We start from the raw sequence: 26,272 nt of genomic DNA on the forward strand, positions 1-26,272 counted from the left end.
ACTGTGTTCAGATTGTCAAACTCATGCCACGAAGCTTCTCGAAGGCTTTGACAAGTCAAAAATGCTGTCTGGAAGCCTTCCTAGACATTTTTGGTTGTCAAGAACAACCAGGAAGCCTTTTACTGTGTTCAGATTGTCAAACTGACGTCACGAAGCTTCTTGAAAGCTTTGACAAGTCAAAAATGCTGTCTGGAAGCCTTCCTAGACATTTTTGGTTGTCAAAAACAACCAGGAAACTTTTTACTGTCTTCAGATTATCAAACTGACGCCACGAAGCTTATCGAAGGCTTTGACAAGTCAAAAATGCTGTCTGGAAGCCTTCCTAGACATTTTTGGTTGTCAAAAACAACCAGGAAGCCTTTTACTGTGTTCAGATTGTCAAACTGACGTCACGAAGCTTCTTGAAAGCTTTGACAAGTCAAAAATGCTGTCTGGAAGCCTTCCTAGACATTTTTGGTTGTCAAAAACAACCAGGAAACTTTTTACTGTGTTCAGATTGTGAAACTGACGCCACGAAGCTTCTCGAAGGCTTTGACAAGTCAAAAATGCTGTCTGGAAGCCTTCCTAGACATTTTTGGTTGTCAAGAACAACCAGGAAACCTTTTACTGTGTTCAGATTGTGAAACTGACGCCACGAAGCTTCTCGAAGGCTTTGACAAGTCAAAAATGCTGTCTGGAAGCTTTCCTAGACATTTTTGGTTGTCAAAAACAACCAGGAAACCTTTTACTGTGTTCAGATTGTGAAACTGACGCCACGAAGCTTCTCGAAGGCTTTGACAACTCAAAAATGCTGTCTGGAAGCTTTCCTAGACATTTTTGGTTGTCAAGAACAACCAGGAAGCCTTTTACTGTGTTCAGATTGTCAAACTGACGTCACGAAGCTTCTTGAAAGCTTTGACAAGTCAAAAATGCTGTCTGGAAGCCTTCCTAGACATTTTTGGTTGTCAAAAACAACCAGGAAACTTTTTACTGTCTTCAGATTATCAAACTGACGCCACGAAGCTTCTCGAAGGCTTTGACAAGTCAGAAATGCTGTCTGGAAGCTTTCCTAGACATTTTTGGTTGTCAAAAACAACCAGGAAACCTTTTACTGTGTTCAGATTGTTAAACTGTGACGTCACGAAGCTTCTCGAAGGCTTTGACAACTCAAAAATGCTGTCTGGAAGCCTTCCTAGACATTTTTGGTTGTCAAAAACAACCAGGAAACCTTTTACTGTGTTCAGATTGTCAAACTGACGCCACAAAGCTTCTCGAAAGCTTTGACAAGTCAAAAATGTTGTCTAGAAGCCTTCCTAGACATTTTTTTGTTTATTACAACTAACAAGACAAACTTGTTAGTTGTAATAAACAGAGAGTGATTTTTGTCTATTTTAAAAGGTTAATAAGGTGGATTTTCCTGTGAAACAAACTGTCAAGTTAATGGGATAAACCATTTGAAAAGTGGTTTGCACCAAACAAAAATAAACCTTATTAACGGTTAAGCTGGGTTTTAAACCTTATAACTAAGGTTATTTTCGCTTGAAACAGTTCGGTGCATTAAGGGGATTAATCGTTCTAAATGGATTTTATTGGAAGCGAAAATGAACCTTATGTTATAATTTCACATCAATTCAATCTAAAAAAGAAATGATTCATCCATATAAACACACATGATTAACTGTAACTGTTTTGTATGGTCTCAAACAAATGGTGTGCGGTTATGATGTAATTGTTTTGTTAATGGTTGACTGTTATTATCCAATAAGCAAAAAATCACACAGATGTATTACATCTACAGGGCGGGCAAATAATTAAGTGGTCAAAACGGGTTTAGTTTAAAATTGTGATCAGTTGGAATGACCTGGCCGCGACCAAACCAGTCCCGCAAGGGAAAACATTGTTTCTTGTTGCCGATCCGCATTTCTTCATCTTCGGGCCCTTGTTCTTCACAGTCAAGGTTGACGTGACTAAATCACTTTCTTCGTTAGCGAAGGTACCGTTTTGTTGCTTCGATTTTTCGGCCTGAGAAGGACTAGAGTAGGTGTCAGTCGTATGGTAATAGTCTGGTTGAATGGAACGTCTGGGCCTACGATGATGCCATAATTCAGATCACTAACTGAACTGTATTGAGAAAATGAAAGTATTAAGTGCTTTAGTACTTTTCACTGTTTGTTATTATTTTGAGTGATTTCCGACCACTTAAGCCAACGATCCAATCAAAATTGGCATAATAAACAGATTGACCAATCAAATTTCGGTCAAAACTGTACACTCCTGCCTGGTGGGCGACCTCCCAAGCAGATTTCCTGTTTCCCTCAATAATTACACTTAATACGGTATTTATTAGTTTAAAAGTTATTTCGAAACGTTTTCGTAACTGGATTTATTTTTACACTCTGATGGATCGCGAATGTTTCTGGAAATCTGGAACGCGTTTCCCCAGAACGCCATTAAAACCAGTTTGCTAATGGGTTTTCCGTCGAATTTTACTAGTTTACGCTCCAAATTTGGGGGCTGCACGTCCCTGGACCAAATCAATCCAGAAACGCAATTAGTCTAACAAGAAAAAATTGATATTGACAATCCACAGATGACATTTGAAATGTCAAAAACATTTAGGTTTTTTTTGGATATTTAAAGCGGTGTCAAAGTTTGAACTGCCAAAAACACAATTTGAAAGGACAGTCATGGACAAAATCGCCTGTAAAACCCATTTTGAGTAAGAAAATTACTGTTTTAAGCACATTTTTGAAATTCTCATTAAATTTCCTATCTAATGACATAAAAAAACATTACAAAATCATGTAAAGTCAGGGAGAAAAGTGGGGTCAAAATTTAAACTGCGGGAAACACACTTTGAAAGGACAGCCAGTGACAAAATCGACTGTAAAACCCAGTTGCAGTAAAAAAATTACTGTTTTAAGCACATTTTTGGAATCCTCATTAAATTTCCTATCTAACGACGTTAAAAAACATTACAAAATCATATAAAATCAGGGAGAAAAGTGGTGTCAAACTTTTAACTGCCAGAAACACAGTTTGAAAGGACAGTCAGGTACAAAAGCGCCTGTAAAACCCACTTGCAGTAAGAAAATGACTGTTTTAAGCACATTTTTGGAATCCCCATTAAATTTCCTATCTAACGACGTTAAAAAACATTACAAAATCATGTAAAATCAGGGAGAAAAGTGGTGTCAAACTTTTAACTGCCAGAAACACAGTTTGAAAGAACAGTCAGGGACAAAATCGCTTGCAAAACCCACTTGGACTAAGAAAATGACTATTTTAAGCACATTTTTGGAATCCTCATTAAATTTTCTATCTAACGACATAAAAAAACACTACAAAATCATGGAAAATCAGGTAGAAAAGTGGTGTCAAACGTTTAACTGCCAGAAACACAGTTTGAAAGAACAGTCAGGGACAAAATCGCTTGCAAAACCCACTTGGACTAAGAAAATGACTGTTTTAAGCACATTTTTGGAATCCTCATTAAATTTCCTATCTAACGACGTTAAAAAACATTACAAAATCATGTAAAATCAGGGAGAAAAGTGGTGTCAAACTTTTAACTGCCAGAAACACAGTTTGAAAGAACAGTCAGGGACAAAATCGCTTGCAAAACCCACTTGGACTAAGAAAATGACTATTTTAAGCACATTTTTGGAATCCTCATTAAATTTTCTATCTAACGACATAAAAAAACACTACAAAATCATGGAAAATCAGGTAGAAAAGTGGTGTCAAACGTTTAACTGCCAGAAACACAGTTTGAAAGAACAGTCAGGGACAAAATCGCTTGCAAAACCCACTTGGACTAAGAAAATGACTGTTTTAAGCACATTTTTGGAATCCTCATTAAATTTCCTATCTAACGACGTTAAAAAACATTACAAAATCATGTAAAATCAGGGAGAAAAGTGGTGTCAAACTTTTAACTGCCAGAAACACAGTTTGAAAGAACAGTCAGGGACAAAATCGCTTGCAAAACCCACTTGGACTAAGAAAATGACTATTTTAAGCACATTTTTGGAATCCTCATTAAATTTCCTATCTAACGACGTTAAAAAACATTACAAAATCATGTAAAATCAGGGAGAAAAGTGGTGTCAAACTTTTAACTGCCAGAAACACAGTTTGAAAGGACAGTTAGGTACAAAATCGCCTGTAAAACCCACTTGCAATAAGAAAATGACTGTTTTAAGCACATTTTTGGAATCCTCATTAAATTTCCTATCTAACGACGTTAAAAAACATTACAAAATCATGTAAAATCAGGGAGAAAAGTGGTGTCAAACTTTTAACTGCCAGAAACACAGTTTGAAAGAACAGTCAGGGACAAAATCGCTTGCAAAACCCACTTGGACTAAGAAAATGACTATTTTAAGCACATTTTTGGAATCCTCATTAAATTTCCTATCTAACGACGTTAAAAAACATTACAAAATCATGTAAAATCAGGGAGAAAAGTGGTGTCAAACTTTTAACTGCCAGAAACACAGTTTGAAAGGACAGTTAGGTACAAAATCGCCTGTAAAACCCACTTGCAGTAAGAAAATGACTGTTTTAAGCACATTTTTGGAATCCCCATTAAATTTCCTATCTAACGACGTTAAAAAATATTACAAAATCATGGAAAATCAGGTAGAAAAGTGGTGTCAAACGTTTAACTGCCAGAAACACAGTTTGAAAGGACAGTCAGGTACAAAATCGCCTGTAAAACCCACTTGCAGTAAGAAAATGACTGTTTTAAGCAAATTTTTGGAATCCTCATTAAATTTCCTATCTAATGACGTTAAAAAAACACTTTAATATCAGGTAAAGTCAAGGAGAAAAGTGGTGTCAAACGTTTAACTGCCAGAAACACAGTTTGAAAGGACAGTCAGGTACAAAATCGCTTGCAAAACCCACTTGGACTAAGAAAATGACTATTTTAAGCACATTTTTGGAATCCTCATTAAATTTCCTATCTAATGACGTTAAAAAACATTACAAAATCATATAAAATCAGGGAGAAAAGTGGTGTCAAACTTTTAACTGTCAGAAACACAGTTTGAAAGGACAGTCAGGTACAAAATCGCTTGCAAAACCCACTTGGACTAAGAAAATGACTATTTTAAGCACATTTTTGGAATCCTCATTAAATTTCCTATCTAATGACGTTAAAAAACATTACAAAATCATATAAAATCAGGGAGAAAAGTGGTGTCAAACTTTTAACTGTCAGAAACACAGTTTGAAAGGACAGTCAGGGACAAAATCGCCTGTAAAACCCACTTGCAGTAAGAAAATGACTGTTTTAAGCACATTTTTGGAATCCTCATTAAATTTCCTATCTAATGACGTTAAAAAACATTACAAAATCATGTAAAATCAGGGAAAAAAGTGGTGTCAAACTTTTAACTGCCAGAAACACAGTTTGAGTACAAAATCGCCTGTAAAACCCACTTGCAGTAAGAAAGTGACTGTTTTAAGCACATTTTTGGAATCCTCATTAAATTTCATATCTAATGACATAAAATCATCTCATTTTTGAGTAGCTCTTCAAATATGAAAATAACTGTTTTAGTGCTGAACTTTGACAAATGATGAAACTGACTATTTGAGTTTTCCAATATGACAGTATTGACAGAACATATTATAAAATTGAAACACATGTCTTTGATTGGTGACAGAATGTCTAAAAACCTTCAAAAACCCCTGGAAATGTTGCAAAGGGTCTATAAACGTTAAAGAATGTCCAAAAATATTTCGAAAGGTCTAGCAATGTTGAAGAAGGACTGGAAATGTTATAGAATGTCTAAAAATACTGCAAAAAGTTTTTATACCCTCTGTAAGTCTTAGAAATGTTGCAGAATGTCTAAAAATACTAAACAATGTTTCGAAACTTTCAGTGAGTTCTAGAAATGTTGCCAAAGGACTAGCAATGTTTCGATAATTCTAAAAACATTCAAATGGCCTGAAAATGTTACAAAATATTTAAAAATTTGTTTAAAAAGGCCTTACAAAATATTACACACATTTTATACATTTTTCATGTATAATACATGGTGTTATACATACATTTTCCCATCTCTAATTTAAGGGAACCCTTCCACTGTGTTACAACCAATCTAAAAGCTTATACAATCTGTTCGTTAACACCTGACGAACTCAAGTCGATTATATGCAGATTAGTGGTAAAAGAAGCCGACCCACAACTAATTAAAACTACACGATAACGAGCTTTTTAGGGCTCCAATCTCAAAAAGCATATTATAATGCAGTTAGTTGTTTCGAATGATTAATATCTTAATTTTCCCTTACTAATCGTCTGCATAACATGAACATAATATATTGCGCTCTCAATATTCTTCAAAAAAAATGGTTGTACTATTAACAATGCAGTACAATTTATAAAAACATAAAAACAAGCTTTGCCACCTATACTAAACGGATATTTAGGCTACCAAACATATTTTTATGATTAAAAACAATAAAAATTAGTTGAAGTATTAAATATTAATAACGAAAACCGTCTGGCAACGCCGCATAATTCACAGAGGATAACTGATATTTGACAGTACGTCAACTTCAGATGTCATTCAACGTTCCCTTCAATTATGACGTTAAAGCATAGTTGCCGCCATTTTCCTTTGTTTACTTTGTTTACTTGTTAGTCTAGGTCAGTTATTAATGCATAGTTTTTTCCTAAATTTGCAATAAACAAATACTGACACTATTTCGAATCGGCCACTACGGTTAGCACTAGGTTGCCAAGCATTATTTTGGTTTTTAATAGCCGCAGTTTTCGAGTAGATTGTTTGGTAACATCGAACTGACACAGGGCGGAATAGCTGATTTCCTGACAGGTAAAGTGTGGTTCTTCCACCAAATTATCGTACATTTTACGGGTATTTATCTCAATTTTCTGAAGAAAATTGTGAAAAATCCGTGGATGCTTAATCTTTACAAGACCCGCGCTCTGTCTAGCGTTGGTACACCACCTTCGAGAAGAGTAATGAATGGTGTAAACGGTGCCCAACAACATCAGGATGATGTAAATCCAGCAACTCGTGTCTGGTTCGTAACGGGAATGGCAAAAAGGTTCATTCATCATATTTCATAAACTAAATTCAGTTAAAAGGGTATTCACCTCCTGATATCGGTCTGATGTCTGCAGGAAGTAAAAGCAGTTCGACCCAATTTTTCTTCCAGTTTATCGTTTTTTTGCAAAAATTACTTTTTTTCCAAACCAATTAACAACACACCATCCACTGATCTAATTCCAACTGTTTGCGCAATCGATAATTGCCCAGTAATTTAATTAATAACATTTGAAAGAGTTGAAAAGTCATCTTTGGAGGTTATTGTTACCGGATGCGTTATCAGTTCAATTCTGCGTAATCAGTTTGCTTCACCACTTGCCAATTTTATTACAAAACAATTTTTAAATTGTAATATCCGTTAGGATATTATAAGAAAACAACATAAATGCTATTAAGCATGTATTAAACCACCTCCTAGAAGGGGGAAAATGAACACAAACTCTGCAATCGTAACTAGAACTAACTTGACGCATGACAATTGACAACGCCAGTGGGTAACGCCACTGTTGGTTTATTTTAAAATTCATTAAAAATGTATAGGGTGTCCTAGTTGAAAAATCTATTAACGTTTTTTTGGAAACGGGGCTAAGAGCAACCGTGTAGCACTGATTTAAAAATATACAGAGCGGCCCATTTTAGGGTTTATTTTCGCTTAAACAAAATCTCTTCTGAAAGTCATTCTGTACCTAACAGTCACGTGACCATTAAAAATTAGTGAAATCGTATAGTATTGTTAAAATACGGTTCATTTTTGCGTAGCACACTTTGCGTTTGTTACAGGAAAACTGGATAGGAAGTCAAATTTGTTTCAAGCAATTTTCAACCGTAACGACACTGAAATTACAGTTTTTCAATCTGACTAATAATTATTGATGAACTATAAACTTATCAGCGTACGCAATTATTGCGTTACGTAAATATTTTTTTGTTGAAAGATAACAAGAAGGAGTATTATCTCTTTTGGTTGGAGGCCAGAGGAAATAAAAGATAATTTGGCATTAAAAATTTGTTGATTTATACTTTAATGTACTCTGATTGGTCAAGGTTTGGTGCCTAATTACCGAACTGCGTTACGCAACATCGACCTTTGTGACCTTTGCCTAAAATCAGTGTATTTTGACTAAGTTTAGGGACCAAATCTGGGTTACTGTCTACTTTCAAAGTCATAACCTTAAAATTGAATTTTTGGTGGTAATTTTTGTAGGGACCATGCTCGGGATGTAGCATACCACTAAAATGCAACTGTAGCGGTATTAAAGGTAGACCTGGTGCGGCTGGTATTCCAGGCCGACCGGGAATCACCGGACCACCTGGTGACATCGGTTTCACCGGCGGTCCTGGCTGGAAAGGCGAGAAAGGCTCTGATGGTATCTACGGTATTCTGGGTGACAAAGGACCTAGAGTAAGTTGGTGGAACCTTCCTTGTTAGTTCCTCAATTCAAATTGTTTTTTTTTAGGGTGATGCAGGCCTCCAAGGTCCTGACGGATTAGCTGGTAGACCTGTAAGTTTTCTAAATGCCTTTTTTAACGGTGCTCTGATTTGAAATGGTATTCCAGGGACAACCTGGTGATAGTGGACCTCAAGGTCCTGTCGGTCTGGACGGTTGTAACGGACTGGATGGTAGACCTGGTTCAAATGGTGTGACGCTTTCACGGTTCCACCACTTTTTTGCCATATTAAATGTTTGTCAATTTAGGTACGAGAGGGTATCCAGGTAGTCGAGGGTTGCTGGGGCTTGAAGGCCCTCAAGGACCTAGAGGGGAGCCGGGTAAAGGGGGCGGAAACTCCCCCGGAATGAAAGGGGAAATGGGTGAATTCGGACGAGACGGTTTGCCAGGTTTTCAGGGCCCCCCGGGGCCTAGTGGACAACCAGGATTTCAAGGATCACCCGGAAACCAGGTGAGTTGGTGACACTTTTTTTAGCCTGTCAAACTGAAACATCTGCGTAGGGGTTAGTTGGTCCTCAAGGCTCTATAGGACCACCCGGTGAGCCGGGGGATGCACGTAAGGGTGAGAAAGGTTTGAAGGGAGACAACGGGGAACAGGGATTCAAAGGGCAACGTGGCAAATTCGATGTGAAAGAATACAATTTCCCACAATATGTATCCAGGCTTCAGGGACCTCCCGGAGAGAAAGGAATCAAAGGGGACAGAGGAGAGCAAGGTTGGAAAGGCTATATTGGAGAACGAGGACGTCCGGTATGCTATCCCACTATAGCACCTTTATTTATTTTTTGCAACCTAAAAACTCTCAGGGACTGCCTGGTTACAAAGGATCTAGCGGCGGCAACGGGGAAAGGGGTGATGATGGCCCCCCAGGAAAACAAGGAAAAACAGGTCCTGAAGGACAACCTGGAGAAAAAGGTTACAAAGGCGCACCAGGTTACGAAGGAACACCAGGTGCAGACGGCGTCAAAGGCCAAATTGGTGAGGACGGTCAACCTGGAACACCCGGTATCCAAGGTCCGGGAGGCTCTCCAGGAGTTTACGATCCTTTCTTGGACGAAATAGTCACCGGACCAATTGGTCGGCAAGGTCCTACCGGATACCAAGGCCAACCAGGACTGTCTGGTATTCCCGGCAATCCAGGTCAGTCCGGTCCAATTGGACCACCCGGAGCACCAGGACCTGCAGGCCAAATGGGCTATCCTGGGATCAAAGGTTGTGAAAACTCAACCTGTTAACTCTCCACTAACCTTCTGGTGTCTGTGCGTAGGTATCTCAATCAAAGGAGAACGTGGTGATGACGGACCACCGGGTATCCCTGGCAGAATGGGACAACCGGGAACATCCGGACCGATTGGACCAGCCGGTGAACCGGGCGTGAAAGGAGAAACGGTGGTTGGACCGCAAGGCCCCTCTGGTATACCCGGTCTACCTGGTTTTGACGGACCACCTGGTGATCGTGGTGATCCTGGCGATCGTGGTTTTAAAGGATTTCCTGGTATGTTTTTTTTTAAAACAATTTTCTATCAAATGGGGTTTTTCCGAAATTTTTTTTAGGTCTAAAATTGATTTGCACATATTTTTCTTTTTTTTTGTAAACTTTCAATGATTATTTCCTTCCTATCAATTTTGGCCAATCGCTATCAAGAATTAGTATAACAAATGTAAATTTTAAGTGGAAAAATCACTTAACAACTGTCAACTTAGCTGTCAGCAGTTTTTCCGGAAAAAAAATCGGAAAAATTGCAGACTCCTCACAGCAACATAAAAAATAGTGTTTCCCTTTCTAGCTTGAAAGTTATTGTTCTTATTGTTTTAATTAAAATAAAATGTTACTCAGGAAATCTTACCAAAATCTTACCAAATATCCCTCGTGCATCTAATTTTTCCGGAAAAATTAACACTAGGGATATTACCCCCGAAAAAATTGTGAGTTTACATTTTTGGCTTAAAACAAAAAATATGGCAACGTCGGTTAACTCCAAAAATGGCAGTTGACTTTTCCAAAAATTTAATATGGTCGTCATAACATCCACATTCGTTTTCAAGCTCCATAGAGCGAGCAGAGCGTTTTTGACGTCACGATGACGTAATTTGGTAAAACCATAGATTGGCCAAATTGTCAAACTACGTCATTGTGACGTCTAAAAAAGCTCTGCTCGCTTCATGGAGCCTGAAAACTTCTCTTTGTCACATAACAGTTGCAAAAATCCAACATACAGCACCATTTTGTTTCTCCTTGAAAATTACCATCAACCCAAGTTTACTATTCAAGGTAATGGTGTGCCTATAAGAGGTCCTAGAGGTCCTCCAGGTCCACGAGGACGACCTGGGGTATCCGGAATTGATGGTGCTCCAGGTTACTACGGTCTTCCGGGATTAAAAGGACGTCGCGGTGATGATTGCGGGGTATGCCAACCAGGTAGGAATACGATTATTTTGCACTCGAACAACTCGAGTTATGGTGTTCGTTTCAGGTCTACCGGGCCTCAAAGGTGAGCACGGTGAGCCGGGAAGGAATGGTCGACCAGGACCAATGGGTTTCGTGGGTTTGACGGGTGAAAGAGGTCCCATTGGGTTTTCTGGGAAAGCCGGACCACCCGGTTTGGACGGTTTAGATGGTACCCCGGGTCAACCCGGTCTGTCAGGTCGGCAAGGTCCTAAAGGTTACGCGGGATTGGTCATTTATCCACCAATCGGCCAATCACAGGGCGGTCAGTTGAGTTATTTCTGTCTCTCTTCCACCGATCAAAAAGCTTCCTTATAACAGGTGAACCAGGCCCACCTGGTCCACTGGGGTACCCCGGACCACCAGGTGATGCAGGACCAAAAGGTCAAACAGGTGACAACGGTCCAATTGGATACCCAGGACCAATCGGAGACAACGGATTGATCGGACTACCAGGTCGAGACGGTTTACTAGGTTTGCCAGGCTTATTAGGCCAGAAAGGTGACCGCCACGAGATACCAAAAGAATGGTTGATAGGCGATCAAGGATTCACTGGTCCCAAGTGAGTCACCTCATTGGAATACCATAAGAAAAGAAAAACATTCCTTCTTACTTAGGGGCAGGAAAGGATTGTTTGGTAGCCCCGGCCCTAAGGGTAACAAAGGATTATTTAACGGCGGAAGCTTAACGGACATAACAGGTGAAGCAGGACCCATAGGACCACCAGGAGATCGAGGTATACCATATCAATCACACCATATATCCTAAACTAATCTTAATTTTAAATCAGGTCTGACCGGATTACCGGGACGTAAGGGGATACGAGGCGATCACGGTTACCAGGGAGCACCGGGCAATCAAGGACCGGCAGGACCGTCAATTCCAGGCCCCGAAGGCTTGAAAGGATACCCTGGAATAATTGGAGATGAAGGTCCCAGAGGAATATCCGGTCTGGACGGAAACCCTGGCGTAGACGGTACCCCAGGTGGTGCTGGAGTGAAGGGAGACCGAGGAGAGCCGGGACAACGGATTTTGTACGGGGAGATTGGTTTACCCGGACCGGAAGGACAGAAAGGTGACCCGGGCTTGCAAGGCCCACCGGGGTATCCTGGTCTACCTGGTTTGCATGGACTCAATGGAGGAAAAGGTTTTGTTTATCAGGCAAATACACTTTTGTTATAACAGTTGGTGGGTAGGTGTTAAAGGTGCTCCAGGCTACTCAGGACAACCTGGTGCTCCAGGCAATAAAGGACAAACAGGAATAACAATCCCAGGCCCTCCCGGCTTACCAGGTTTACCTGGTCGAGAGGGGGAACCTGGAGAATTCGGCGATTTTGGCATGAAAGGAGACGATGGGGAAAACGGTTTCTACGGTCTACCAGGAGCTAAAGGAGACGTGGGGGAAATGGGATTCCCTGGACAAGCAGGCAAGACTTGACCTACTATAGTGAAATCAATATGTTTTTTTATTTATTTCACAGGAAAGGAGGGAGACGAAGGTTTACCAGGTTTCCCGGGGGTCGAAGGCTTACCAGGCTTGATGGGCGAATTTGGGGAGAGGGGGGACATTGGTTACCCAGGACCAGCCGGATTACCCGGTCCTAAGGGTTTGCTCGGTCCTAGGGGACTTAAAGGCTTCTTCGGAGATATTGGACCTGATGGACTACCTGGACTACAGGTTAGTAAGGGCAATTTATGTATGTTTATTTGAAGTGCTACAATTTTAAATTATAGGGTGAACCTGGGAAACCAGGACCAATGGGTGTGCCTGGCCTACCAGGATTTGACGGTCAAAAGGGCGAATCCTCCTTCAGCGGTCAGAAGGGTGACCTAGGTGCACCAGGTTGGAAGGGTGTTCCAGGCTTTGATGGTAGACCAGGACTGATTGGACCTAAAGGCATGTCTAGACCTTTTTAAAAATCCTTAAATAACACTTTTTGAATGCAGGACCAAGAGGTGATAATGGAATACCTGGAGTTGGTAGTCCGGGCACTAAAGGTGGCAAAGGTGAAGGTGGAATACCCGGTCTACCTGGTGGGTACGGTTTTAAGGGAGAGTTTGGTGATTCTGGACTACCGGGTCCTAAAGGAGTGATTGGTGACATTGGTTTCCCGGGCCGCCCTGGCCAACCAGGATTTGACGGAATTAATGGTAGTCTCTATCCGCTGTTTGGTATCCTCTCTAGTTAGTATGGTAAAACAGGTGCAAAGGGTGGACGTGGCGAGAACGGTTTCCCCGGGAGAATAGGTCAGAAAGGCGAAGAAGGTATGACTGGTGAGCCTGGCTACATCGGCCGACCGGGACCACCAGGACCTAACGGAGAACCAGGTCCCCCAGGACCTTTTGGCGAACAAGGTTTTAAAGGCAACCGCGGTCTACCTGGTATCTCTTTGCAAGGTTTCGCGGAGAAAGGCGAGGTGGGAGAATTAGGAATGTTTGGACTAACTGGTGAGTTGACCATTTTTAAACCCTGAATAGTACTTATGAAAAAACTCCAGGCAGAAAAGGACTACCAGGAGATTTGGGTCAAGTTGGCTGGCCTGGACCTAGAGGGGATCGAGGACGTCCAGGGGACAAGGGTATGATTGGTGAGCCCGGTTTTGAAGGTCGGCAAGGACCTAGAGGTGAACCGGGATTGGAGGGACCACCTGGACTACCAGGCCGTAATCCTGAGCCTGGAGAACCTGGAACGCCTGGTGAAGATGGTTTACCCGGCCTACAAGGACGAGTAGGCCAGAAAGGAGCTCCCGGTTGGTTGTTTCTCTACCCAATCAACTGATTGATTTTTAAATAACTTCCATACAGGTGAACTAGGACTAGATGGTCTAGTGGGTGCTAGAGGCTTGCCAGGGTTGTCCATAGCTGGAATAAAAGGACTACCAGGAGACAGCGGTTTAGATGGGGAACGAGGTCCTTCAGGTCCTGAAGGACGCGCCGGACAGGACGGTTTCCAAGGCAGACGTGGACTTAAAGGACTACCAGGAGAATACGGTTATTCCTCCAAAAGTTTCAAAGGAGTTCAAGGAGACGTAGGGTACATCGGACTCCCTGGTTACCCAGGCCAAAAAGGAGAACCGGGAGAACCAGGATTGGACGGTTTTCCTGGCGAAGCTGGTGATAGAGGTGCGCTAGGTCTGAGGGGTGACGTGGGTCTCCCAGGATTCCCCGGCCTACCCGGCAGGCCAGGGCCTAAAGGACTATCAGGAGACCAAGGATTCGACGGACTACCTGGAGAAGTTAGTGCCCATTTGTTTTGCTTTGCCGTTCTATTCATTGTGGGGGTTTCAGCCTGGAGATGCAGGGTTGCCAGGCTTCTCCGGACCGCCCGGAAAACCCGGAAGACGCGGTCTGGACGGTTATCCTGGTAGTCGGGGAGCTAAAGGCCTGAGAGGTGATGTTGGTGAACCTGGTCTGCCTGGTTTTGTCGGAGTTAAAGGTAAGTCTAATTTACGTGACAGCTACAAATTGGAACTGCCAAAATAACCGACTTTTTTATTAATTTAATAACATTTTTGTAACTTTAAAAAGTTTTCGAAGCCTTCTAGAATATTCCAAATCGCTTAACAACATCTTGCCACCTTGAGGAATGCTTAAAATGTTTGTGGATGGTTTTTAAAATTTATGGAATATTCCAAAGACCTTAACAACGCTTCTGAAGTTTAAACAGGAACAGTTTAAAGAATCTTTGCAACATTTGAGAAGTTTTAAAAAAATATTTAACATTATCAGTAAATAACACTGTTATTTGGTATGTATGCTGTAACATCGTACCGGGTGGTCAAAAGGGGATTCCAATGTCTATAATTTGATATACTGATCCACTCTGTAATTGTCAAAGTAACCGAGTTTGGGCTGTTAAAGTGACAACTTATAAAAACGGATTTTAATTTAAATCAACTAACTTTATGACTAAATAACTACGGTACTTTATATGTAACTGTAACTGTCAACGTTACCTAATTATTGGGTGGTAAAGTGGAAACGGTCAAATTCAGTCAAAGGAGTGTTTCAATAAGGGCTACAATTTGGTATATTTAACCACCCTGTATTGTTTTTTAAACAACTTTGTGTAAGACTTAAAAAAGTATTGAACAATCGGCAACCACATTGTTCCATTGTAGGGGAAGCGGGTGCAGAAGGTTTGGTGGGGGCAATCGGTCGTCCTGGTTTGCCAGGTTATCAAGGACCTAAAGGAGAACGAGCTCTTCCCGCGCCAGCCCCTCCCAGTCGAGGATTCGCCTTTGCCAGACACTCACAATCCGAATACATCCCAGTTTGTCCTAGAAACACGGTGAAACTGTGGGAAGGATATTCCCTGCTACACATACACAGCGAGAAACGAACCGAAGGGCAAGACTTAGGTAAGGTAAGGTAATTTCAATTGGTGAGACTAATTAAAGGGTGCAGGGGCTCCTGGAAGTTGCGTCAGAACGTTCAGCACCATGCCTTTCCTGTTCTGTAACCTGAACAACGTCTGCGACTACGCCAACACTAACGATTACAGTTTCTGGCTGTCCACCACAGAACCGGTCCCAATGACTATGACCCCCATTTACGGCTATGACATACAGAAATACATATCCAGATGTTCGGTCTGTCAGGCGCCTACCAAAGCCATAGCAATCCACAGTCAATCTAGCGAAGTCCCTCAATGTCCGGTCGGATGGGAGGAACTGTGGATGGGCTGGAGCTTCCTCATGGTACGACTTGGTTTTTCCGTATTTTTTTAATACAAAAATAACCTTCAAACAGGGTACCGATGGTGGAGGAGCCGGTTCCACGCAGTCTCTAGTCTCTCCAGGCTCTTGTCTGGAAGAGTTCCGGCCGCAACCTTTTATCGAGTGCCACGCCCACGGCAGGTGCAACCACTACACCACCGCCCTCTCTTTCTGGCTGTCCACCATCGAGGAGTATGCGCAGTTCAAGAAACCTATTCCTCAAACCCTTAAAGCTGGTTTCTTGACCACCAAAGTGAGCAGATGCGCCGTCTGTCTCAGGAGAATGTAAGTTTATAGAAAACGATATAAACATACTCTCTATCCCAGCCAAAGTGACAGTGACGCAATAAACGTCAGATTGAAATTAATGTCTTAGATGAGTTGTAGAGGTTTTCATTGATATTTGCGCGGTTGCCAGCTTGAGCATTCCCGGTGATTTAAAATGTCAGTGCAAGAAAATTGTTTTGCCTAGCAATACAATTTTTACGAGAGCATTCGGCAACATGGCATCAGTGTTCGGTTATCGAAAATATCAAAATATAAGTCACACAAAATAATAACCGAATTGATAAATTTAAGTTGGCGTTGGAGACAGCGCCAACGCCGAATTTCCCCGATTGGTTAAAGAACATACGTTAATGACGTCAAAATTCCGTTTCGATCAGTTCACGACTAATAGACAAGGAACGACAATTATTACGTCACGTCGTTTGAAGTGAAGTGACATGCCTTGCCAAGGATATTAAACATTAAAGAATTGCTCGATCGGCCGATTTTGTTTCCCGGCGGCGAATGAATTCTGACGTCACAGTGGGCCTTCGGGTGCACAATACGCTAAATATTCGCCCGAGATGCTATGTACGAGATCATATTCGTGAATGATCGACTGCAATCGCGCATCGCGCAAAACAATCGCGCGAACGCGAGAGACCCATGGTGACGTAAAAATCGTCACCGGCCCGAGCCGATACCGGCAAGATTGCGCTTATGGGATTAAGCACTCCTTTACTGTTTACCGTCCTTGATGCCTTGCAACTATTAACTCAGAAATATGCAACCAGCCATTCAGTCCTCTATTCTCTTATACTACGCCGTCATTTCAAGACCCCCCTTGATGCCTAGGGGACTTTTTTCTAGCGGATTTCTCCCAGGGGGAATTATCTACCTCTTTTTGGAATAGTTTGAGCTTATCAGGAACGCACTATACTTTTAAAATCTTTGGAACAGATTATACTAAAGTTTTGTATTTAACTTGTGTTCTAGGCCAGTTTTCTCAGTTATTAGTGTTTTTATTTTGACGTTTGAACGAACCTTTTAGCTGTCATAGTAACCAACTTAAGAACTGTCAAATTGTGACTTTTAATATTTCTAGGACAGCTAGACTGTTGGATTTCACGTGAAATATCCCAGCTATTTGTAAACTTAGAAAGAACTGTGTGTTAGATAAATAAAAGTCAAAGTGACGGTTTACGTTTTGACGGTAACTGTCACAGAGACCAAGTTGTCAAATTATGACATTTTTTTGAGTTTATATGAGTGATCTTACAGACCGTCAAGGAATGACGCCCCACCTGTAGCCGCCTACGTCCAGCCTCACAGGCCTCAACAACGTCCCTACTACCCTCAATACGGCTATCGGAACCTGGGGAATAAGAATCAAATAACTCCTCAATTCGGACGCAGACACAGAACACAGTCGTACAATAACAGACAGCAAGGATGACTGTACGCGGGTGTAAACTAATGTAATTATGTAAAAAATGTGCCATTTATATACTGATATAAGGTTTTAGGTTAAGTTTCGGTGATAAATGTAGGTGGTGCTATCCTGTATTAAGAGAGTGAATTACGTGCGACATAACCTCAAACACTCTGCTTTCCCTAGTAATTCCTTCACTGCCATAATTTAACAAATACAAAATTGTTTTTGTTTATTAATAAAGTAATTTTACAAAATGTGAAAATGACACAAAAACCATCATTCTTATAAATAGCTAATTACTAGTAAATTACAGCAAACAAACTAAGCTATGGGAGAATTAATATCATCATTTAAAGAATTCTTATGATCAGCTATATTGGGTCTCAATTCATAGTTGCAAATTACCACTCCCTGACGCTGAGCCTCACTGAACTCCCCCCTCAATCCAATGTAGTAAATAACGGTTTTTTCATCCCCAAAATTGCTGGGGAAGTGTATGGAGAGATGGTTGACATTGTGGAAAGTTACCACCCTAGTAAATAATTAATAACCCTGATAAACTAAATTGGACAAGGCTTACTTGGTTTGGTATTCCAAGAGGCCTTCAGTGTCTTTTTGTAGTTCAAACTCTTGTTCAGCCGGCAAAGTGACATCATCAAATGTCATTCCTTCTTTGTTCTTAAATCTACACAAAAACCGGTTAAATGCTGTTAAAGGTTTTACAGAGTGGACTTACAGTCTCATTTTAGAAGGGTGAGAGTCTGAACTGTCCCCAATCACTATAATCCCCTTCAATTTGATGTTTCCAGTGAAAGGGATGTTGAAGAGTAGTTCTTCATCAGCATCGGACTGAACAAACTACGCGATTTTTTTTAAGAGGGTGAATATCCTTAGCAGGGTACTACTTACGGTTTCACGGTTCAAACGGTCTTCCCAGGGCTTAAACACCGTTTTTCCGGAACCTTCCACAGTCTCGTTCAGACACTCCATGTCGTTTAGGTTGATTTTCGTGTACAGACTGTACTCGACCCCTTTTTCAGGGTCTTCGTGCTCGTGCGAGGAGTCCCCGCAACATTTCCCGTGGGGCGCCATTCTACGATTTTTACTTTTTAAGGAAAGCCGGAACTTTCTGGATGACAAAACAAAAACAAAACAATTTTTCAGGTTATGTTGCTCTCTAGACAGAGATGGGAAGAGTGCAACAAACGAGGACAGCAAACACTGTTGACAACTGACTTGACTTGTCCGCTGTCAAAGTCAAATTCAAAAGTCAGCTGAGGTTGATTAATTAATCCATTAATCCAATTTGTATTTGTGTTTTATTTAAGTTTTTATTGAAAAGTGCTTTATTATCATAATTGTGTAGAGGATAATGGTTGTGGCTGGAAAAACAGTCTATTGCGGGTGTATTGTAGCGGCCCTGATCGCACTGGGGCTGTTTGTCAGCGCAGGGGCGCAGGATGGGGATGTGCCCCTATCGAAAATTAGCCAAAACGTTGGCAGTCCTACATTGAGATTTTTTTACTGGTGAGTACCTACTTGGAATGATGGAATGCTTTATACTGTAGTGCAAGAATATGAATGAATGATTTGAAGAAGGCACATTGAGGTTATGTTTTAGTTGCCATTTTCTACACTTTTTTTCTAGTTACTCTTGTGGTTACCGAAAAATGTACGACCAGTACGTGCAACTGTTGAACGAAAAATATCCGTTCATTTTGGTGGAGGGTGCCAACTACGAACCATCCTGGTTCTACATGGTCCTAGTGAAAATCATTGTAAGTTTTCCTATCAATTTTATGGTTAGGATGTTTCCAAGGGTGTTACTCACAGGGAACCCTTAAAATGGTGGCAATAATGTGCATTCTGGGCGGTATTGACGTGTTTAACTATATCAACCAGCCACAACCGTCGTGGTGGCGCTGGTGTACGGAAAACAAAATCTATGCTTGCATGATGCTGTTCTTTATGTCGAATCTGATCGAGGGACAGCTGCTGTCATCCGGCGCTTTTGAAATATCCTTCAATAACGTTCCGATTTGGTCGAAACTGGAAAGCGGCAGAATACCGCAACCAGCCGAACTGTTCCAAATCATTGACAGTCACATGCAGTTCACCGATACCAAATTGGAATTAAACGGCTTTGCTAAATAATAGTAAATTTGTGTGATATATACCTTGTTGCAGCAGACCACGTCACGATGACGTAATTTGACAGTCTGGTTTACGTCACCGCGACGTCACATTCCATAAAGGGTCTACGTGTGTATGTCATTCCAGGTTAAGGCAATATTTATGATTATAGTTAGGGTCAACATTGTAAATAATGTCAAAATTGTGTAAAATCTGTCAAAATGATGCCTGTGCAAGGTAATGTTATTTAATTTAAATAAAACACGTTTTTTTTTTAAGTTTCTTTATGTACATACATACAAACCAACTGGCCACACTTCTGGTATAATAATGGTCCTGCTAATAATAGTTAATTCGGTTTTGGTTATAATTATCATTGCAGCAAGGAGAGAGAGAGAGAAACATATTGTACACTAATGCTGTAGACAAAGATAACCGAATGTGACGTAATTATACAGATGGTCACTTATCTTTGTCCAGAGCGTAGTACTACAGTTTCTCACCCTGTATAATAATAAATATATTGCACATTAAAGGACTATGTACACAAATTGTAGGTAACGTGACACCACTCCGTACTATATATACAGGGTTGCACAACTAATTATTTTGTCTTGTAGCAACCGACACTTTTATAACCCATCTTGGTCACCCGGAATTGAGGTTAGAAAGTTCATTTCCAAATAATCGATAGTCTGATTGACCAGTTTGTAGGAATCGATGTAATGTTCGTCGATAATTTCACTTAGATACGTCTGCATTCTCGGCGGTAAGCACAATTTGGCAACGTCTTTTTTGCTCCTCATCCTCCGGGCTATGACGACACGGCAACGGTCCTGCAAGTTGACAAAGTCTCGTCTCGTGTTCTCCAGGACCATTTCCGTTTTGGCCGCCGTCGAACTGATCATCGGGTACAAAGGCTCTTTGACCTTGTTCAGGCCTTTAAAGGCCACTCCCAGACATTTACCGTCCTTGAAATAGGTCAGAGTACCTGGAAGATTGAGGAGTAAACAATTCCAACCTGATCTACAATGTCAAGGCTATCTTAGCCCTAAAATTTTAAGGTTATTGGCGTTTCAAGAGATACTCCCTCTGGTGATCAGTTTTGAAAACAGTTTCGGGCATTCCATCTGTCATTTCTCCCTTTGTTTACATTTATTTTGACAGTGACAGTGAGTTTCAGTTAACTTGAAACGTCAATAGTCTTGAAAATGAATTTTTGACGTTAATTTTGAAAATTGCGTTGGTCACTCACCCACAACCCCATCAAAGAGAATCCCCACCCTTGTGGTGACGTTTTCCCTAAAAGGCCTGGTGTAATACGTCCAATTATGGTTGTGCCAGATCATCCCCTTGTGTGACAACCCCCAGCTCTGGCTGTCAATCCCCAGAAGGTTAACAAAGGAGTCTTCGTGCAGTTTAGCGTTTTTTGTACCTAGCAAATTCCAGGCATTACACATTACTGGTAATTTCCTTTTGGAATGGAATTACCTATACCGAACATCATACTAGTACCGAAAATCCTTCTGGGAAGCAGAATTTCCCAGTAATAACGGCCGTTATTCAACACTTTATTGCCCCTCACCCCTCCGGTGCCGCTACTCCAATTTGGATGGAATTTGGCGATTCGCGGGGGATTCCCAAACAGCATTACCTGTAAAATTACTTGAATTACGGGGAAATTACCTGTAAGGAGGAATTACCTTGTGGCTCTGATGTTTCGGGTCCCACGCCCAATTGTCCTCGCACTGTAGATTTGCCCCGTAACCTTCCACTTTATCACTTTTCTGATCCTGCGCGTCTGAGGCCATTTCTGATCTTCTTTCAATTTGCATTGCTAAGGTAAGAGAGTCCATCTGCAAATTTTGTCCGCTAGAGGGCTAAGTTTTGGTCTTTTAACAGTTTGTCACATTTGACAGTGTTGAGATAATATTTGAATATTTATGTTTCAATAGACAACCCACAAAACACGCAGTCAGCTGTGCATTTATGTCTAGTGGGTTGGTAGTCTTGATATATAGTAACTTTTGTTTTTGTTGGTTGGTTACTAGATCAGTATCGGTAATGTTTTGTTGGTCAATGTTGAACTGTTTAGCTGTTTTTCTCGGCTGCATTATTTTACAATAAACTTCTATTAATTTTCCGGTCATCGGCGTTTTATTTAACAGACAGCTGTCACTAATTAGATTGAAACTCACCAGGATTACATCAAATCATCAAATGTATTCTTGGGACACATTGTCACATTGTATAACTAACCTACTGAATTCCAAAGCCAACTTGACAGGTCAGAATACGTGGAAGAGCTTCTTTGGCAACCTCCTCCACATCTTTTGTACTTTTCTTCTTGTTGGCGTCCAGATCGTACTGGACGGCCTGTAAAGATCCGTCCACCCGTTGGGCGGTCACCCCCACATCGGGGTGGTCCGCCCAGTAAAAATCCTGGAACTTTTCACTCCAATTTGGACTGGACAAGGGACAGTGGAAGCTTGCTATGGTGAGTTTCTTCAATATTTCCTTTTTTTTCGGCTCAATTTTGAGGTAAACCAATCTGACTGGAATAACACTTCTAAAGGTGTCCCTCAAGTGAGTTAGGTTGTTTTGAGGGTTAACTTGAATTGGTTGGAACTCCATAACTTTAGACCAAACCACTGGGCTGGTTTTGCACCAAACATTCCCTTCTTCACTCTTCTTGTTGTACTCATTAGCTCCGGAGTAGTAGCCGCCCTTTTTGGGCTTAGCAACTTGGGGTAGCTCCTCCACACTCTCCCCCAGAGGAAACAACACCTCAACGTGGAAAGTTTGCAGATTTTTACGGTCTTTTGGAGGCTGAGGCAGTCCAAGCACTCTATAACACTGGAAGATAATTTGAGGGGTTTTGTTATTAACCTCCAGAACCTCCCGATCACCCTCAAGTACTTCAGTGTAGTCCAAGTAGGCTAAACTAGGCCAAAACGTCATGATGGTGTTCAAATAAGTGGGCTGAAACGCCCCAGGGTTACCTAGCAAAGCCAGTGAGCGCACACCCTGATGAAGCCTGATTGTTCCAATAAAATTAATGATGTTATTTTCAGACAAATCAACGCTCAGTAGATTAGGGCAGCAGGCCAGCAAGTGCAGACTGCTTGAGTCATGAAGAAGGTTCCTACCAAGTCCTAGAACCTTCAGCGACTTAGGAGCGTGAGTTATCAAGTCCCCTAAGTCTGTGATGAGGTTGTCGTACAGGTCCAACACCTCCAATCTACTAGGCAACCACCTCCCTTGCACCCCTTGAAGGTAATTCCCGCACAAAGTCATCACCAGGAGGTTGGAGAAGTGGAGGAGAGTGCAGTCCACCTCAGTCACAAAACTACAGTCCAGGAACAGTGTAACCAACGTGGTTTTCAGGTGGTTCACTTGGATCACCTCCTCTGAACTCACAGCCTCTTCCAGGAGCTTAAAGTACTCCCCCAGGAAACGATTCCTTGATTGAATCACTTCCAAGTCATGTTTAGTGTACCTCCTCAAGCTGTACCGGACTATTTCCAGTTTATTGCGATTGGTGAAGCTGTCCTGGTGTTGGGTGGGGTTGAACTCCTCCAGAAAACCACCAAAAAGCGACTTTCTCAGACGGTACCTCCAGGAAACTGCCAGAGGTACAGTCAAGTTGGTTAGTCGATTCTTTCTTTTGAATGCTTCTTCCTCATTGGTCCAGCAGTGCAGTGGGGGAGGGTTCGTTCCGTTTGCTAACATTTCACTGGAGATTTTAAACATTCCCAAGTAATCTTCAACCTAATCAGTGACAGTTATCAAATTTGACAGGTTTCCAAAAAAATTTGTTTTTTTTTTTTTGGACACTCTGTAGAGTCTCTTACTATGCAAATAACAGAGTATAAAAGAGAGTTATTGCTACAAATTTCTGTTTTTCAGTTGTTTGTGATCAACTTATCGATTTTAGCCCCCATTTATTAACCTTCTCTATTTACCCCCCCAGTCAGTAATAATAACGACAAAATCAAGCATTTTAGTGACTTACCTAAGTGTTTCACTAACAAAACCACTATTTAATGCACTAAACATTGTATTTTTTTAAGTGTACGACTGAAAAAACGTACAAACAGAGGGTGGATGGCAGGAAGAATGCGCTCTGCGCCGCGACGCACACAGGGGCGGGGGTGGAAAAGGCGTCGTGACGCTCTCTGTTTTACCCCAGTGAAAAAGGTTTCGTAAATATGTATGTAATTTGTATTAAGGGTTGCAGCAGAAGGGGAGGTTTCTTTAAGGGTTTTCAACCCTTCCATAAAAGAGGATATTGACCCTGTTTAATAAAAACGATATTTTCTGATTATCTGGCCTTATTTGACTTGTAATGTGTATTTTGATGACTTTTATATGTCGATAGTTAAGAAAATATAAAATAAAATGCTCCGAGAAACAACAGTTGTTTTTATTACTTTAATTTTTACATAAAATCAGGTAAAAATCGAACGCGATTAGGTAAATTTTAGTTATTGTTGATAATATTAGTGTCATTCACCAATTGTCAAGAAAACTAAATTTACTTGATGCTACTTCGCCACAGATGTGTTTCTCAAAATTCAATTTTTTACAGAAAATCTGGTAAAAATCGAACGTGTTGAGGTAAATTTTTTTTTTTTTTTGCTCTGTTTAATGGCGTTACCAACTAGGGTATTCTGCCAGCTCGATACGAAAGAGGCTCAGATAGTCAGGCTTGTGCCCCTGAGCCCCAGATAGCTACTAAAAGTTCTAAAAAATCGCTTAAAGGCACGATCCGAGCAAAAGATGTAATCCTTCCTCGTGGAAACTATAACCGTCACTGTCACATCCACGTGGTCTTCTCCTAGGTTTTCACCCTTTCCACCTCCTGGAAGTGCACCGCACAAGACAATTCCCCGTAGACTTTTAGGAATCGACATTTCCACTTAGAGCTCCCACCATCTCCACTCGACCGGCTGCGGAGTTCGGTCGTCAACTTCAAATTTCTCTGTACACCGTTTCAAGAAACGTGGTTTCTTAGCGACACAAAATGGCGCCCACGAAACAGACGTGCGATACGTTTCAAGTTGAAAACCGGACTGGAGGTAAATTTTAGTTATTTTTGATGATATGTGCGTCATTCACCAATTGTCAAGAAAACTAAATTTGTTCCTGATAAATTCAATTTTTACAGAAAATCGAGCATACGATTAAGAGAGAAGAAACCCGATAAGGTAAATTATAAAATCTTTATTGTACGCCATATAAAGTACAATGTTAATACAGATTTATTATAAAAAAATTGAAATTACTTATTAGCTGTAGACTCTTTGGCATTTTGCAACGCCTGCGTGACGTAGAGCTTGGCCAATGACTGCGAACAAAACTGAGAAATAGCCTGACTGTAGGTGTTGATTTGGCCGGCAATAATCATCGGATTCAACCTGGGCGGCACTGGGTGGGGCCGGAACAGTTTGTTGATGTCCTCTTCGGGCAGTGGCGGTTCGTCTTTGGCCGCCCTGGCAGCGTTTTCCTGAGTCCTTTTCTGTACGTAACGGTGTTTGTCCTGTTGCTGACGACTGACCAGCTGTTGGTACCGATTGAACTTGATCGCCTCCTGGTTGAGTTCGTCCACGCGGTCCATCAAGCACCGCAATTGGTTCTCGAGCACCGTGGCGGTACCCAAGTCCAAAAATTTGGAACCCTCCTCTTCAGGCACCATTTCGGCCAGTTCAGTCATCATAATGTTGGTCAATGGGGAGTTTCTGATCAGGAACGGCACCTCGGTGAACAAATTCTCAAAACCAACTTTCAGTTTCAGTAAAGCTTCCGGTGTAAACTCGCCCTCTTTGTACATTTCGATCGCTTGCGGTGTCAGCCTGTACGCTTTTAAGGTTAGGAAACCTCGGGACGACTTTTGCGTGTCGTAAATCACCACCACGGACTCTTCAATGGAGGTTTGGTAGTGATATTGAGATTCCAGTAGTGGCAAACTGTAAACCAAGTAAACATTGCTTGTTTCATCAATGTGACGTCACAATGACAGTTGATCAAATTATAGTTTAGCCAAATTAGATCATTCTGACCAACTGTACTTATTAGCATTTGTATATAGTACAGCATTTGTTCCAGAAAAGCCTACTCTTCATCATTTTGACGTCACATTCATTTTGTGAGTGGAGGGCCATGAAACATAACCTCAAATGTAAACTTACCTTAAAAAGTTTCCCACATCAGCACTTTGATACCAACCAACGTGGAAATGATCAACATTGACCCGTCTCAGTCGTCTCATCATGGCCAGCTGGAACTCCTCCTCGTCCATAGTCTCATCAGACTGTTTGGGAAAGGGGAAACAGTTTGTGATTTCCAGACGGTTTTCCACTACCAAGCCAAGCAAAGCGCCTTGAGCTATGTCCATGTTGGTGGTCGATTCCTCGTGGCAATGTTTAACAATCTTCATCACGGCCTAAAAATGCACACATTAGGGGGGCCCCCTTTAAAACAATACACAACTTACCAAGCCATCGGCCTGCACGTAGGCTATCGTTTGTTCGTTATCGGCTGGACGTCTGGATCCAGCTGGACGAGAAGCCATGTTTCAACTAAAAATTCCTTTAAACAGTGCAGAAAGCCTTTAAATTAAGGGCCCCAAAATAATAACGTGAATGGTTGGAACTTCAAAACAACAGTGAAGCTGTCACTGTCAACTGTCAAAAAAACACACACAGTTGACAACTGTCACCAACCTGATGTTCTGGCTAGTAGGAATGGGTTGGCA

General features: G+C 41.4%; 5 protein-coding genes across 6 annotated transcripts in view; 2 read left to right on the forward strand and 3 right to left on the reverse strand.

Annotated features, from left to right (window-relative positions):
• Positions 1 to 17,636, forward strand: part of vkg (Collagen alpha-1(IV) chain viking) — a 30,037-nt gene extending 12,401 nt beyond the window's left edge. Inside the window, exons 2-26 of the mRNA XM_081992382.1 lie at positions 8,272 to 8,469; positions 8,525 to 8,569; positions 8,625 to 8,706; positions 8,765 to 8,967; positions 9,018 to 9,266; positions 9,323 to 9,728; positions 9,784 to 10,011; positions 10,789 to 10,935; positions 10,991 to 11,227; positions 11,284 to 11,524; positions 11,580 to 11,698; positions 11,753 to 12,109; positions 12,159 to 12,389; positions 12,444 to 12,640; positions 12,697 to 12,859; positions 12,910 to 13,113; positions 13,165 to 13,410; positions 13,461 to 13,712; positions 13,768 to 14,198; positions 14,251 to 14,398; positions 15,084 to 15,323; positions 15,370 to 15,662; positions 15,715 to 15,965; positions 17,229 to 17,425; positions 17,474 to 17,636. Of these exons, the coding sequence (XP_081848508.1) occupies positions 8,272 to 8,469; positions 8,525 to 8,569; positions 8,625 to 8,706; positions 8,765 to 8,967; positions 9,018 to 9,266; positions 9,323 to 9,728; positions 9,784 to 10,011; positions 10,789 to 10,935; positions 10,991 to 11,227; positions 11,284 to 11,524; positions 11,580 to 11,698; positions 11,753 to 12,109; positions 12,159 to 12,389; positions 12,444 to 12,640; positions 12,697 to 12,859; positions 12,910 to 13,113; positions 13,165 to 13,410; positions 13,461 to 13,712; positions 13,768 to 14,198; positions 14,251 to 14,398; positions 15,084 to 15,323; positions 15,370 to 15,662; positions 15,715 to 15,965; positions 17,229 to 17,403 (5,343 nt within the window). The 3' untranslated portion in view covers positions 17,404 to 17,425; positions 17,474 to 17,636. The remainder of the gene's footprint in view (positions 1 to 8,271; positions 8,470 to 8,524; positions 8,570 to 8,624; positions 8,707 to 8,764; positions 8,968 to 9,017; positions 9,267 to 9,322; positions 9,729 to 9,783; positions 10,012 to 10,788; positions 10,936 to 10,990; positions 11,228 to 11,283; positions 11,525 to 11,579; positions 11,699 to 11,752; positions 12,110 to 12,158; positions 12,390 to 12,443; positions 12,641 to 12,696; positions 12,860 to 12,909; positions 13,114 to 13,164; positions 13,411 to 13,460; positions 13,713 to 13,767; positions 14,199 to 14,250; positions 14,399 to 15,083; positions 15,324 to 15,369; positions 15,663 to 15,714; positions 15,966 to 17,228; positions 17,426 to 17,473) is intronic.
• On the reverse strand, positions 17,586 to 18,580 carry LOC145737645 (PITH domain-containing protein GA19395). Its single transcript, XM_081992402.1, has 4 exons — positions 18,292 to 18,580; positions 18,119 to 18,240; positions 17,963 to 18,067; positions 17,586 to 17,914 (listed from the first exon to the last, which is right to left on the reverse strand). The coding sequence occupies exons 1-4, from the start codon at positions 18,472 to 18,474 to the stop codon at positions 17,704 to 17,706; spliced, it is 621 nt and encodes a 206-aa protein (XP_081848528.1). The 5' UTR covers positions 18,475 to 18,580; the 3' UTR covers positions 17,586 to 17,703.
• Positions 18,581 to 18,653: 73 nt separating this feature from the next.
• SelT (selenoprotein T) lies at positions 18,654 to 19,793 on the forward strand. The gene is made up of 3 exons (XM_081992403.1): positions 18,654 to 18,909; positions 19,031 to 19,160; positions 19,216 to 19,793. Exons 1-3 carry the CDS (start codon positions 18,755 to 18,757, stop codon positions 19,534 to 19,536), a joined length of 606 nt encoding a protein of 201 aa, XP_081848529.1. The 5' UTR covers positions 18,654 to 18,754; the 3' UTR covers positions 19,537 to 19,793.
• Positions 19,794 to 19,855: 62 nt separating this feature from the next.
• On the reverse strand, positions 19,856 to 24,600 carry SP555 (SPRY domain-containing SOCS box protein SP555). 2 transcript variants are annotated; one of them, XM_081992390.1, is made up of 5 exons: positions 23,531 to 24,600; positions 21,219 to 21,371; positions 21,007 to 21,169; positions 20,771 to 20,950; positions 19,856 to 20,506 (listed from the first exon to the last, which is right to left on the reverse strand). In XM_081992390.1, exons 2-5 carry the CDS (start codon positions 21,369 to 21,371, stop codon positions 20,148 to 20,150), a joined length of 855 nt encoding a protein of 284 aa, XP_081848516.1. In that variant the 5' UTR covers positions 23,531 to 24,600; the 3' UTR covers positions 19,856 to 20,147. The 2 variants fall into 2 exon arrangements, 1 of the variants encoding a protein (XP_081848516.1); XR_014180447.1 differs by lacking the exons at positions 19,856 to 20,506; positions 20,771 to 20,950 and having other exon boundaries at positions 21,003 to 21,169; positions 21,775 to 24,600.
• Positions 24,601 to 24,726: 126 nt separating this feature from the next.
• On the reverse strand, positions 24,727 to 26,194 carry eIF3h (eukaryotic translation initiation factor 3 subunit h). The gene is made up of 3 exons (XM_081992397.1): positions 26,012 to 26,194; positions 25,707 to 25,960; positions 24,727 to 25,484 (listed from the first exon to the last, which is right to left on the reverse strand). Exons 1-3 carry the CDS (start codon positions 26,087 to 26,089, stop codon positions 24,800 to 24,802), a joined length of 1,017 nt encoding a protein of 338 aa, XP_081848523.1. The 5' UTR covers positions 26,090 to 26,194; the 3' UTR covers positions 24,727 to 24,799.
• Positions 26,195 to 26,272: the final 78 nt, after the last annotated feature.

This window comes from Ips typographus, linkage group LG14 (assembly GCF_016097725.1).
Source record: "Ips typographus isolate SLU linkage group LG14, UJ_Ityp_2.0, whole genome shotgun sequence".
Lineage (NCBI taxonomy): Eukaryota > Metazoa > Arthropoda > Insecta > Coleoptera > Curculionidae > Ips > Ips typographus.